Source organism: Buceros rhinoceros, unplaced genomic scaffold, assembly GCF_000710305.1.
Source record: "Buceros rhinoceros silvestris isolate BGI_N320 unplaced genomic scaffold, ASM71030v1 scaffold40058, whole genome shotgun sequence".
NCBI classification, from domain to species: domain Eukaryota; kingdom Metazoa; phylum Chordata; class Aves; order Bucerotiformes; family Bucerotidae; genus Buceros; species Buceros rhinoceros.
This window is the reverse complement of record NW_010425924.1, coordinates 3,110-17,978: the sequence shown is the minus strand read 5'-3', so window position 1 is coordinate 17,978 and position 14,869 is coordinate 3,110. Positions and strand designations below refer to the sequence as shown.

Here is a 14,869-nt window from a genome sequence, read left to right as displayed (position 1 = left end):
CATTACCAACCAACCAAGTAGAGGCCACCCCACTAAAAGTCCGAATGCAGAGTAAAACACTCTCTTTGCAACATGTCCCATGCCAGTAATGAATAAAACAGCACCGATTATGAGCAGATACTGGGCTATGCCGGCTGATGATTCAGGCAGCAGAGGATACAGCATTTTTATCATGAGCCGCTAAAAAGCCTCATTCAGGATCCCACTTAGGTCCATCCCTGTTACAAGAACCACGTTTGTTTCAGTTTCCGAGAATGTAAAATATTTTCTTCGATCCCTGTACGGGCCACCAAAAAATGTTAAGGGTCAAGGGACCAAGGTAACAACTCCTCGAATTCCTTAACGATACCCTCTGCCTCGCTAGAGTCAGAAGGAGTTTAAAGGGGAAGAAGAAATTCACACCTCGGTTTGCATTTGGAAACTGAAACAAAACTTAATAAACAATAAAACCACACAACTATACACTGCTATACACATGTACAACCGAGAAAGAGGGGGAAAAAACGAAGAAGAGGGGACTTAGATAACCAAAGCTCTTAACAGTCTTGTTCAAGGTCAGTGCTCTTGGCAGACACCCAGCAGCGAGGTGGGAGTGAAGACTCTGCAGCTGCAGACAGAGAAAGTAGAATTCTTCTCGCGGCGAGACGGGGCGGGGAGAAACCCCCGCGCAGCCGCGGCGAGACGGGGCGGGGAGAAACCCCGGCGCAGCAAGGAAATTGCAGGAGAACTCTCGGCACAAAACGACAGGGAGTTCGAATATTCTCACCCAATTTCAGACGAGACTCACGGCAGTAATAGTTCACAGTCTGTGATCCTCAGCCATCTGGGGGTGCAGGCCCTCAGCTCTCGACCTGGGCTCGGCCTGGTCCCTTACTGGCAGATTTGTGGCGGTGCCACCTTCGTGCAGCGAGTCCAGAAGCCCAAGAGAGAGACACTCCCCCGGCCTGCTGCTTTTAAAGGCTCCCGACGTAACGTTTCACCTGACCCCCTTAACCAATTAAATGCAGAATTATCGTATTTGCATGGAATAATTCTATTTGTCCATTACCCAAAACAAGGAAGTTTTAGCTCAAACCAGGACAACAGTGTCTTAAAAGGACCTTCAATCCTTTTGCCTAAGCAAGTCACCAGTTCCATCCATCATGTGCTGAACTCTCACCAGCAGGTAACAGCCAGGACACAGCTGGGAATACACACACACATACACACACATTTTGCCTCCAGTTTCCTCCACTCCATACCTACAGGTAAAACCAAGCTGAAGGAAGGTTGAATTGCCAGAGGGATGAACTACCCAACTTACTTGGGACACATAGCCACGAAGAACTTTTACTCAAAAAGACAGTCTGTTTATCAAACTCATTAAATGGATGCTATAATAACATTAAATTAATAAAGAACAATCAAGGAGCCTTTTAACAAGATGATGATACTCAAGAAGGATCAATGAAGGCTAATGGGTACTGCTCAAACGTAGGAACTGCTCAAACGACAGTCTGCATCTGGGCAGACTCTCTACATATAGAGAACCACAAGTTTAGACTCAAGTCTGACAGCTTTCCTTCCTCCTCCTCTTCTTCTCCAGAGTCTCCCCCCTGGAGCCAGCCATCCTCCTCTGCTCATCACCCACATGAGAGGCAACTCACGATAAACACAATTTCCTTTTTGATTAGTATGTTTGCTTTTGTTTCTCTGATGGGATTGACAGCTTTTTTCCTCTGTACTCAAGTGGGAGGAAGACAGAACTCTAATGAATGCTGCCAAGTAGACTGAAAAGTGAGCAGCAGTGACTTTCAGTGTAAATACTTCACCACCACAGCAGGTTAGATATTAAAAGCTGAACCCAGCTCTCTTGGTAGTATTTTTAGCACCTGGCAGTATATTTTTGAACTTCTTAAACACTTGAATAAATACATTTTTAATGAAGTCCTATCTCACTTGAAATATGACTCCAGCTTAGTAATTATAACCTAAAAAAGAATAAAGGGAAGATCTGAAATACCCATAACTTGATACTACTTTTAGTATTACTGTGACTGTTAGTTTTGTGTTCTGTTGTTTGCAGAGTCCGCACGCAAAACCTTGTTTAAGTGAAGCACCATGAAGTCTGCAGCTGCACCACCATGTCTGAACTGAAACTCATGGTCTCTTAGGGAAGAGGAAGCCAAAATGACAGTCAACCCTCATAACTGCTACTACAATTTCAATTCATGCCCTACCCTGACAAGTTTACATCTTGATAAATTAAAGACAGAAAAACTAAAACTTAACAGTTATTTTTAAAAGTGGTGTGTACTTTTAACATCTGCTGTAACTACCATTATATTGTGACTGATCTTTAAAAATACCTGCTGGAAAACACACAGGCTATTTTTTTTCCCTTGCTTCCCCATTGTAAGTGATTATTCATCTTCAGTTTTAAAATGGCTATAATTAAATATACGTGAAAAGTTGCAGAAGATTCTCCCATTTTCAGTAACATTTCCTCCTCTTGCATCAGAGAATTATTTCAGGAACCACAAATTCCTTTCTATAAAGTCTTAAGTATTTATAGGCAGCTATTATGCATGGAAGAATGCACCAGATAAGTACTCTGGGAGGAACAGTGGATTTAGTCATCTAGTTTATTAGAAAAAATCCCACAGAAAATGGTAAATTTTTTATAAACCAGTGTGGAATTTTGAAACTCCCCCTTGAAAAGTTCTCAACACCATTTACTGCTGCATTTGACTATGGTAACATATCCACAGTCATGCTCCCTTCCATGACTCCTCAGCCTGCATTAAAGGAAGCGATGTTCATAGCATAACATCATCCCTGTTTGACTATTACGTGTCCCTCGCTGATGCTGCAGCTTTGTGAATTGATCTTCTAGTAAAACATATTGACAAAATACCCAGAGGAGGCTCTGGACCAATAAGCTGCAGAAGAGGCATATGAAATTTAATGCGTCCCACTGATTGTTTGGAGATCAATCTGAACAACAAATGGAACATGTGACACACACCACCTAGGGCGGTTTCCTAATTTAAGAGGCTCTTCACTGTCTGCATTATTCATAACATGGCACAAACAGGAGCAAGTTACGTACAGAGTGAACCCCATACAGGTACAGTGCATCACCAGCCAGGCAGATTTGCACAGGAAAACACGAGATGCCAGAACCAGGCTCCTTATCATCTCGTAAACATTCCAGCAAGCTGCACTGCACCGATTTTCTGAAGACTGGAGCCATTTGCTAAATTAAGTAATGAGTGGCATGCCATACAGAAAGTGTTCTGAAATCAGTGGGCTAAAAACTACTAATACAAAATTAGTACTAAGGAAATATTTTGGTAGATCTAGTTGCATGGAGCCACCAATTAAAATTAAAAGTCACCAGTGCCTCAGGAATAGAAATCACAGACTTGTACATCTATGAGAACATACATATATACAAACAGAAAAAAACAAGAGAAAAAACATTCATTGCTTTCATTTAGATTTACCCTGGAATGAGCACTGAACCTTTTCCCTACCTACCAAATCTTTTCAAGGTGGACTTCAATTTAAAAAATAATTTTTGGAAGCCAATACTTCACTAGTTTTTAAAACATTTAAAATAGCAGGAGTGAAAACACAAGACATAACTAGCCACTTGATAACACAGAGCAATCCGTTTGAACTTACTTTATACTCCCTGCAAAACTAACCTGTGAATCAGAAGTGACACCTTTAGTTGGATTTTGGTGCTTTGGAACAAAACCCAAGAGCAGAAAAGGAACACGCACAGCCCACACTGAGGTGTGCTCACCACTGCCTTTTCCACTACCACATCCTTCTCCTACAACCTGTTTCTGTTTGAAGATTCTTTGGACCATGTAAAAAACATTAAATATTTACATTGACTCTCCCATCCCTTGCTAATTTAAATCTTAATGTGATCCTATTCATTACTCCCTCTTCTCCTTCACTCTCTCATTAGTGCATAATTAACATTAACGAGAATTAGTGACTGTGCATGCAACACAAACTGTTTTATTCTGAATTTATTTAGGGGAGCTTTCTCATGAGGAAACTCAGTGCTCACTACTCTAAAGAATGAAAGTTTTGTTATATAGTGAAGTATGTCATTAGCAAGCCAGATTTAGACCCCCTTGTAACCACAGAAGCACACAAAACAGCTTCTCACATGGATTTCCTACCCATTCTGCATCTCTGCTACTGGCACATACTTGGAATCAACAAAAATCACAGACAGAAAACAAAAAACAAACAAAAAACTTAAGTCACTTTGAGGTGCAACATATACTAAAAATTGTACAACTGAGACACTGAGCTGTACTCTTTGTATGACAGGACCATACTGTTCTCAAACTCCCTAATTCTTTACATTCTTACAGAGGCCTTTGTACTTCCATGACATCCTACTTCAGCATATCTACTGCTGCTTCTATCAACAAAGCATAAAAAGCAATATCCTCTATACACGTAAGGACATAATGTTAAAAAAATATGCTTCGAAGCACCACAGAAAAATTACCAGCACATTCATTATACAATATAGGTCCAAAAACTCAGTAATACTTTATTTCTATAAATAGTCAACTGCAGTAGAAACTTCATTAATCTAACAAAAGGCCAAAGGCACCCACATGTATGTAAGTAAACTCCAGCAACAGTCAAAAAAAGAGCTGGATGCTCCTAATGGGAAAAAAAAAAAAAAAAAAAAAAAAAAAAAAAAAAAAAAAAAAAAAAGAGGAGGAAGGGACAAGACAAAAAACCCAATAATAAGATATAATTAGTTTGATCATCCAATGCACTGTAGCAAAAAAAAAAGAAACAAACAAAACCCATGGATTTCAGTGCTACAACTTCTTGCTATCTGTTGCCAGTCCTCATAAGGCAACAGAAATGCTTGGGCTGCATTGGAGTTTCTCCACTGTTTCCCAGAAACGCTGCCACTGTGAAGCTGCATGCTTCTGTACCACTTACGCGGTACAGAAAAGATGAATGCTAGCTATAAATTGGTAAACCCAAAATTCCTCCCAAAATGTCCACCATAAAGACAACAGTAAACCTTGCAATCAAAGCGTTCACCCCTGCACATGCTCCCCAAAGCCTGCCTCTACTGCTGGGACATCCCCAGGATCATGGAGAAAAAAGAGGGCATAAGGAAGAACTTATTCTCACAAATGCGCATTAAGCAATCCTTGGGGCGGGAAAGTGTTTAATTCCTAGACTCTTTCTCTTTCAAAACTGGGACACATCAGGACTTTGAAGTCTTAAAAAAATCCCCACAGTAGACACCCCCAATCCCACGGAACTGTGTGTGCCAGCAGCAAGAAAAAGAAAATTCCCTACTTCTATGTAATCGTAAGTGACTTTGTGTTTAATTTTATTTCCATTAAATAGCTCCCTTTACTGAGAAAAAGAGTACCAGCAAGGAGTAGGTACCGGAAAAATGCAGCAAATTACACCAGTGACTCAGGCTGGCAGTAGTACAGTCAGGAAACAGACAGAAAGATCAGTTTCCCTTCTGACACGCTCCTCCCAACTTCCTTAACTGTATTAAAAGCAAAATATGTAAATCATAGGAAGAAGGAACAGCCATGCCATTATAGACTTTCACCAATACGAAACCCACTAGTAAAGAAGTTTGATGGCTCTTCTACAAGAAGGGAATAAATTGCCGTCAGGAAAGAAGCTGCTGCAGTGTCCTTTCTACTGCTTGAGTTTGTTCTTTAGTTCTAGCTCGTAGAAATAGCAGAACATATCTGTGTGTTCTCATCATAACTGTTTTGTTGCTATTAATAAGCAAAACCAAATGATTACATTTAGCACTCTCTTTTTTTACTCCCTTTAATATCACAGTATTTAACATAATGATGACAAACAGAAACATTTACTGTAAGTTGTCCTGGTACTTCTGAGACTACAGTCTAAAAACTAGTTATGACAAAATACTAAGAACCATACACAGGAAATTACCCTCAAACAGCTAAACAGACTCAATTGCTTAGAATTAATATATCAGCAGTCAGTAACGACACTGCTGCAGGTGTGTTTATCAGGTAAGATCATCCATTAAGAATTTGTTTTGATTCCTCGTGCTTCTGAATTCATACTGAGCAGTGACTTATGAAAGCAGACTGCATATGAATGATAGAGCAAACCGTGATTTATACCTCAACTACATGCCTTTCTATAAAGCTTTGTAAACACTAGAAAACCATGATTCTTTGCAGAAACTCTCAGAAAATGTTAGTCTTAAGAAAAATGTGTTTTTTCCTACTGCTTTGTTTCAGTTGTGAAACTGTCCCATACTGAATCGCATATTACTTTAGAAGAGAGCAAGACTAATAAAAATGTTCTTACAGAATAAGCTGTCAGTAGCCATTTGCTACTGCAACTTCTTATTATACCTGAAGTACAGTCATACGGTAATAGATTCAAATAAATATAAGCACACATTTATATACATCATGTGTCTTACATTGTCTGGATAGAAAAAAGTTACATGAACCCTACAGTTTTAATTCCAAACTTTACAAAAGCAAATAGCCGCAAGGTTCAAATGAAAGGTTGGAGGGAAACCAAGCAGGAAAACATCTGGATTTCTGTTGTGTTGACACCCTTGATGTTAGCTCAAAAAACCAAAAGCAAAAGCACATTTCTTACCTTCACCTACCATAGACACTCCTATGGACATGCCCATAAACTTGCTTTTGGTCCATACGTGAGCATTCACACACATTTTCTTCTCTTTGCATTCACAGTAAAAGCAAGATACCGGTGGATGATGAGATACTTGTTCAGCTACAAACCTCAGCTTGTAGCATGCAGACTGGTCCTGGACAAACTCCTTGGCTGGGTCCTTAGAAGCCGTGGAGGCACCATTAGTCCTGAATGCTTTCACTTTATCTTTAGGCACATCCCACGAGCAATGAAACGTTTCACCAATTATGGGGTTATAGGGCTTCTTGGCAACTGCTCCCTTTCGGCCTTCATGAAAAGCTGTTAGATAATACTCCACAAAGCAGATAATTCTTTCCTCAGGAGTGGCTCCAGCTGCAATTGACAAAAACAGGTCTGGATGGGCCATGAAATTTGCATACATCTCCAGCAGGGATCTTTTCTCCAAAATAAATGTTGGAAGCACTACCTGTATGCAAAGCAGACAAAGGCAGATATGATTTCCCCATGATCATACTACAACGGGGGAAGGGGTGGGGGGAGCAGTTAAGATAGCTGCAATTCTGGCCCTGCCAAGCTTCGGGACAGCATATCTTCCTGCCCCGCCAACAGCCATTTCATTTTCTTTGCAGTCTAAATAATGAGCAAAGGAAAAAGCAGCAGCCTTGAGAGCCATGCAGCTGCTTCCTATTTCATTATGATTCTCAACAGCAGCTCACACAACAGGGATGGGCTGTTCTGCTCATGTGGAAATCTGCCTTTTTCTCTCCACTCAGTTAACCAACCAACCAACCTTTGTTTTCCTTGTTTATAGGACATAAAAAAATACTTTTGACTTAAACTGATTTACACCAAACATCAACAAATCCACCTAATCATAACCCTGCAAAAATGGACAGGCACAATCTCCCAAACCACTAGAAAAAGAGTATTTTATATAAACACACACATTACCAACGTTTAAGTGCTGGAGAGTGTAAGGAGTACATCTACTCATTCTGTCAAACATCTGGGCTCCCAGTTTCACTCCTGGGCCCGTGACCACCCACTGCATACGTCTTAAGTCCCCTCCAGCCTCTAACAAACCAAGCCAAATCTCAGGTGTGTTTCCAGGGATACAGCCTTGCCAAGGACCCTTCTCAAGAGGCTATAGGCAAGAAAACACTTCTGTTTGAATTCCTCTTCTCTACATAGCCATCCTCTGCGTCATGTCTCCTCCTATCTCCCACATCAAATAAATCCCTTGCCACCCCTACACTCTCCTGTCACTCCCAGCACCTGGCACATCCCTCCCTTTGAGATCGTACCATACCACTGTGGTGAGCCCCCGTGTGCTTTCATCTCGTTTCAGACAAGTTGAAACAAACAAAACCAAACTCTCATAAATGTCCTGGGACTGAAGAGGCTCCCTGGGGGGAGAAAACACCTGGGACTGAGCACTAGGCAGTCTGCACTGGAGGGAGCCAACCCTGAGTGATTTGAATAGTCTTGAGCAGCTCATCTAGCAATCCACTTAAGAATAAAACTTTGTTAAAAGTTTTCAGTGAAATATCCTGGAGGGACTCCCAGACAGACAAGGGCTACAGGACCCAAAATTTATTTCCTGTCCTCACTCACGCTCCATACCTTGTGCAGGACTGGCCTGGGGAGCTCAGAGGTTGCTCTTACGTGAGCAACAAGGAACTTCTGGCACACACAAATATGTCTAGAATCAGAGTGACCCGATGCCAGATGCTGACCAATTGAGCTGTACTCTATTAAAGCAACTCTGCTTTCGTCTTTAATTCTTCATTGCATTTAGTTTTTTCCTTTTCCAAAAGCAAGGGTTATTTACAGCAGGCAGGCAGGCAGCCACCCTTCAATCATAAAAACATTTGCTTTCCCCCCTGCCACCCCAGCTCGCTATTCTAAGTGGGACCAAAGCACAGCTCAGTCCTTTCGGATCCCACAGATAACGAAATAGAAGCTGTCAAACTTTAAATAATCATTTAGTTCTTTCCAAAGAAAACTTGTAAACAAGAAACATATTCCATGGCTCAAACGTAGTCTTAACAGCCACAGAAGTCAACGTACCACAACTGCAAAAAGATATCCAAAACGATACATGCTCATTCACTCTTCCATACATTATTTACACATATATAGTTTTTGATAGGCTAATAATTTTTTCAAGTTCAAATATAAATCAAGCAAACTTCTATCTGTAACATTCTTCTGACCCTACTCTGTAAGCCTTGAGGATTCTACATGGTCTCTGTTACTGCCCTAATGAGGCCCCAAAAGATGCAGGACCTTAATTCTACATGATGTGTGGCAAACTACTGAGTGCTAAAGACAGCCAACAGTCCCCATGGTGGTGTGATAGCAAGGGGCTGAGGAGATTGATTTTTAAAAGTGAAATCTAAGACTCTGGAAGGCAAAGTGAAATAGCAGTAGATTTTGAGGTATTTTTAGCTCTTTAAATAATTCTGTCTTACTTGCAGCATTCTCATTCTGACCAAATATTCATTATCCGATATAATCTTAAAAAAATGCAATTCAGCATTACTGACCCTCAATACAGGATCCTATTTTAATAGAAACTTTACACTCAAAGATCAGGTTATCAAAGGAGAAACTGACAGTAAAGTACATTTTAAAAAAATCACTTCTCTCTAGAAGTACTATCGTGACTATCATGAGTTCACTGCACAAACTTGCAAGGGCAGAGAAACTCATCTGAATAAACAGCATTTTGCATCTTGCTTCATCTGTTTCTCTCTAAAATGAGTGACCTTTATTAGCACACATGGAGGAAGAAAACTACAGACCATGTTTAAGATGATGCAAATTTTATGGTACGACATTAAGACCACTGCGGTTTCGTCCTGTTGACTTGATCATACAGTACTCTTTCAAGTATGAGCTGTGTGCTCCGCAGCTACATACTTACCACAGCCACTAAATAAGATGTTACGAATCATGGGACTCTTATTATTCAGTTTCAGGAATCGATTTAAAATCTGAACAGAGCTTGAGCTCCAGTTCAAATTATCTTGCTTTAAAAGCCCAACTACAATGGAAACTACATCCTTAACTGTAGTAAGAAAGGATCCACTACAAAATGCAGAGTAACTGAATTGTTTCCACCAAAGGAGGCAACCTATGTATGATATTTGAGTTTTAAATCTTACACATCTCCAGTTTAACAAAATATGCCTAGAAAATATTGCCTTTTACTAAATAATCTCATAGCCTCAAAATTTCAATATGCAATACCACCACACACTAACAAAACAAACAAAAAAAAAAGTCATACCGGTCAATTTTTTTTTTATTTGGCCCTATCTTGATTTCTGCAGAAATAAACAAAATACAAATAAGGACGTTTGGAAGTGTGCAGCATTCTTCTCGCCAGTGTTGAATAGTCATGCACTTGTGCTAGTACTCTAACTTCCAAAGGAATGAGGTTTACAACTCTTCTTCAGCCAAACAGAAGGCACCGTCCAGAAAAATACACTTAGGACTCATGTTCTTTATGTTGGCTTTGGACCAAACTACAATAATTTTTTTTTTTGTTATTGCATAAAAAGTTAAAGCTGAGTAATTTTTTCCTCTGAGAAAAAGCCAGCATGACAGCCATATGGACAAAAGAATCTCTCTAGAATAAATACCAAGTTGCTGAAGTCTGATGCAGAAAAATCTCCTGAATGCATTCCAAAATGTTAGAATAATCTCCGTTCTTATCCCTTCCCAGGTTTCAGGCGAAAAGGAAGTAGTTTAAAGGGCATTTTTGTGTTTTCATTGAGGTTAAAAAAAGGATACTAGTTCAAAGCTTGATCATAATCTCCTAGGTTAGAATTCACCTATACTTAATTAGATCTAAATGCAACTGAGAAAAGTAAGAGCATGACTTCTTAATAACAGAAATATTTATTCCTACTCCTGTTTACTGTGAAGCAAAACACAGGAGTCAGCACCATTCCCTACGTTTTTTTCAGAAATCTGACCAAGGTATCCCATGCTGAGATGTCTTTCTCTTAGAGGCAGAAAGGCTTTCCAGTGTCATCTGTGTCACTGTGGGAATAAAACAAGCTAACTTTATCCCACTTGTACTGTAAAATTACAAGGTAAAAGTATATTGCCAAGCAAATTATAAACTCATGACATTGTGAAGTAGCACAATGTTAATTTACAACATGTTCATGTTCTGCAGAATTACTGGCAGCCCTTTTACACAAAACAGCAGCCCTTTATTTTTAGCACGTACTAACTGTGGAGGGAAGGTGAGGGAATGCAGGGGAGTGATACCCATCTGTACAAACTGTTAGCATTAACTGCAATCCATTAGATACCATCTGCCAACAAATTTATCAGGCTGTCAGTGGTTTTTAGCATTATTTTTCTTTTTTTAGAAGTCCAAAGAACAAACAATGTAGAAGCGTATTTTTTCTCCAACAATTCCAATTTTAAATGAAGTTTAAAGTCCTGGACTCATCCAAGGCATCCGTTTTGTACTATGTTTCTGCTGCTGTGAACTGCTTACCCAACCTAATTCTCTAGCAGCTATTTAAGTCAAAGAGACCACTACAGAGTTTACCCTGTGCTGGCAAATCCCCACACAGATTTAATACTTCATTGCAGATGTTTCCGTTCACAGCCGATTTTTGCTGCTTAACTCCTTATTAAAAAGCACGGCAGTATGACATATTTCAAAAGCAAAGCACCTCCGCAAATTAAATGTGGCTATCCTCGCTGTGGGAAACTGATGTCAGCACCAGCAAGGTCAAGACTAACATAAGCAATACCCCATAGGAAAAGGAAAAGATGCTGTTTCCCCTGATATGGTACATGAAGGTAATGATTATGCATCCAGAACCAAAAGCCACCAAGGGCTCAGAGAAGTTATTTGTTCATGTGCGTATCATGTTACAATCCATAGCTCACAACAATAACCAAAGAAACAACCCTAGGGAAGAAGGTATAGGAAAATGGAAACATAGAAAACATCCTCTGCTATTAGCAACTACTGCACCACAACCACTTCCAGCAGAAGCTGATTAATATCAAGGCTATATGAAATCTGACTTTCGGAGGAATAATGAAAAATTCTAAGACGTGCAGCCAACAAATCAAGCTTTATCATCACGTGTCTGTGGCCCCAAGGGCCTCATATCACTAAGCCAATTTAATAAAAAAAGTAGCCAGCTGTCTTATAATTTTTTTTTTTAATCCTCAAAATGGTCAGAAGAGTGATGTGCACATGTGGCATGTCTCATTAATACTCATCATATGTGCATTCATGCATGACACAGACTAGAGAGAGATCTAACTCCGCCACATGCCTGTTCATCTTTTCAGACTGTGGGTATTATATACACACGTTCATGCATGCTTGTATTTTGCCATACTATAAATCTGATAATATTCATGATTATCCTCAAAACTGTGCTCTAAGAACATTATGTAAGAAATACGTTATCACATATATTTACCTTTCTACTTTTCTTATAAGTGCCTACACTTACTTTATTTACAGGAATTTCTCTTATTTACATTAACTGTGTGTCTTTGGGGTTTTGCCTTCTCTGCTGTGACAAAAAGATGATACTGAAAATCAGGGAAGAAAAGTCTTGTTCACTACCAAAGACAGAATGTTTTGAGGACTCAAGAACAACACATAAGGAATCTTAGTCTAGTTTAAACATTATGGACTCAGACAGCCTTAGCAAACCAACACAGAAAAGAAAAAGAGCTATGAAAAATTGAGGAATGAAAGGAAAAAAAAAATTGAACTGCATATAACCCAAGACATACTAAGAAGTGACAGGTATAAATTATTCACAAAGGAAACTATTAAATTCTTGTTCTATTTTGAACAAAACCATTTCTGTGCAGCTATTCAATAACTATACTTAGCGCAGGTCACAGGATTGCTCAGCCTTAAAAATCCAAGTATTTTTAAATACTGCCAACTGTTCCAGAGGAACAGACTTATTTTGTAAGAAAGTTACAGTAAAAATAGATTTTGATTAATACATAAGATCAAAAGAAAGCAGATGAACTCTTCAGAATATCAAAATGCCCATGAGAAAAATCTCCTGCAAAGCTATTTCACGCACAAGGGGAACTCCCGTCATTCAAAACTTCTTTTTATTTGTGGAGGGTGTGTCAGAATGAGCTTTTCTTATTTGTGGTTAGTGGATTATAGGGGTTTTAGGTTTTTTTAAGCAGAAAACCTTTGTGGAAGGAAATGGTATTTCGTATCTTTACAAAAATTCACGATTATTTATTAAGCCCCATGAGAAGGTTTCACCAGTATGTAGGACTATTCAGAAAGACACACTCCCTGCTTCCAGAACATGAACCTCATTTCCAGAACTAAAAGGACGTATGGGAAACTTCTCAGATACTGTAACTTCTCTGATCATACCAGTACGGAAACACTCATAACTGGTTCCAGGATTAGAACAATGCACAGAACATTAAACTGGTGAGCTGTTCAAGACACACAAGAACAGAGATACACTGAAGACTCTAATTTCTTTACCATCATGTGTTTTTTGAAGCTGCCAAGTAATGAAATGGAATTCAATCTACAAAGCAGTAACGAGCGCATATCTCCTTCACCCACACAATTGCCATTATTGTTCCTCAAACGCTCTGTGCAACCTGACTTACCACACATATGGGATAGATATACAACATAGAGTTGCTTTGTAAGACTTAGGGGGAAAAAAATGAAGCATTTCAGGGTTTTTTTCTTTTTTCTCTCCCTTCCCCCCACTCCACCCCACAACCTCTGAAGTATCTCATGGGTCACTTCATGTGAAAGCCTGCCTAGCAGGAGACAGCACTCCATAGCTCTCTTGAACCATGCCTTTATAAAAAGGCAAACTTCCTTGTCCACAGGGGCAAAACATGCTCACAGGAATTAAATGCATGCATGCACACACACATCGAAGTATGAGAAGAAGAAAAGATAGTGAACACTTATAAAAGAGATACAGAACCCATACCCTGGTAAGGTCCATGCCAAGTTTGAGCTGAGAAATGAGATGTAGAATTACACTGCGTTGATCATCCATGACTCCTAAATCCTCCTCTTCATTATCTTCAGTATCTGTCACTTCATCTTCAACTAGGATCAACTCAGAAGCTGAATGCTGAAATACAAAGAAACATCACCATCTGTACAAAAAGATACAGTTTGGTTTTCTCCACTATATTATGTTTAAAAATGGAGCTGTCTCAATGGAAGCAAAAACATCCTCTGTTAAAACCAAGAAATTATAAAAATTTAAAATAAAAGAATTTCAGTAATGGGTTCATTAGAGCATTTTGATCCTATCCGCAGAAAGTGAGCGGTAAGTATCAGATGCTAATTTACACATTACCTTCCCATAGTTATACTGCAGTGATGCCAGACAAAAATAGCAGCATATTAAAGTAATGGCTATTCTATTTATTAAATAGAAGTACACAGTTGAAAATGAGTCTTCTAGAGTTTGTTTCATAAATCTCTCCAGCAAACATTCATACTTAATACATCAATGTTGCATGACCTGATCTCACACTATTTTTTTTTCTTTTCCTCTAACCAACTTCCAAGTTACATATCTAAGAAAGTCAACACTACTAACTGAAGGAGATAAAAATAAAAGTAAAGCACACGTCTTTGAAGAAAAAAAAAAACAACCAAACCCGAAGACATTAGATTTTGGGGGGGTAAGGCATTACGATGAGGCTTTATGACATCTGTAACACCACACTGCTTCACAGCACAACAATGCCCATACTGCCAAGTTTTCAGACATACTGAAGACAGAGAGGCATCATGCTATCCTCCTACAAGAGGACTTTCACAGCAGAAAGGGATAATGATCTGTGGTACTTTATTTCTCCTCAGGTTTTACAATATATTACTAACAAAAATCCAAACAGGTGCCAGTTATTTTGTTCAATCCATTGAAATCAGTCCACATGCCTTCAGATAAGTACTTTGAAAAAGAAAGTTTGTTTATGTAGCTGAAAAATTTACAGTCCAGCATTTTATTATTGCCCAAAACTCTCATGATGTAAACAAGACAACGCTACCTGTAAAAGTTAGTGTTACTTCACACTAAATAACATTTATGCAGAAACAGCTAGTTCATTACATAAAATGAGAAATTTTTCATGTCACTGTGAAAGTCTTTAGAACCGAAGCTTCATT

General features: G+C 39.1%; 1 protein-coding gene across 1 annotated transcript; it reads right to left on the bottom strand.

The window, feature by feature from the left end:
- Positions 1 to 5,597: 5,597 nt before the first annotated feature.
- LOC104497982 (oxysterol-binding protein-related protein 10-like) lies at positions 5,598 to 13,820 on the bottom strand (the record flags this gene model as incomplete). Its single annotated transcript, XM_010141298.1, has 3 exons — positions 5,598 to 5,650; positions 6,661 to 7,144; positions 13,674 to 13,820. Coding segments are annotated over 3 exons (684 nt in total), but the record flags the coding sequence as incomplete, so codon positions are not given.
- Between the last annotated feature and the right edge of the window lie 1,049 nt (positions 13,821 to 14,869).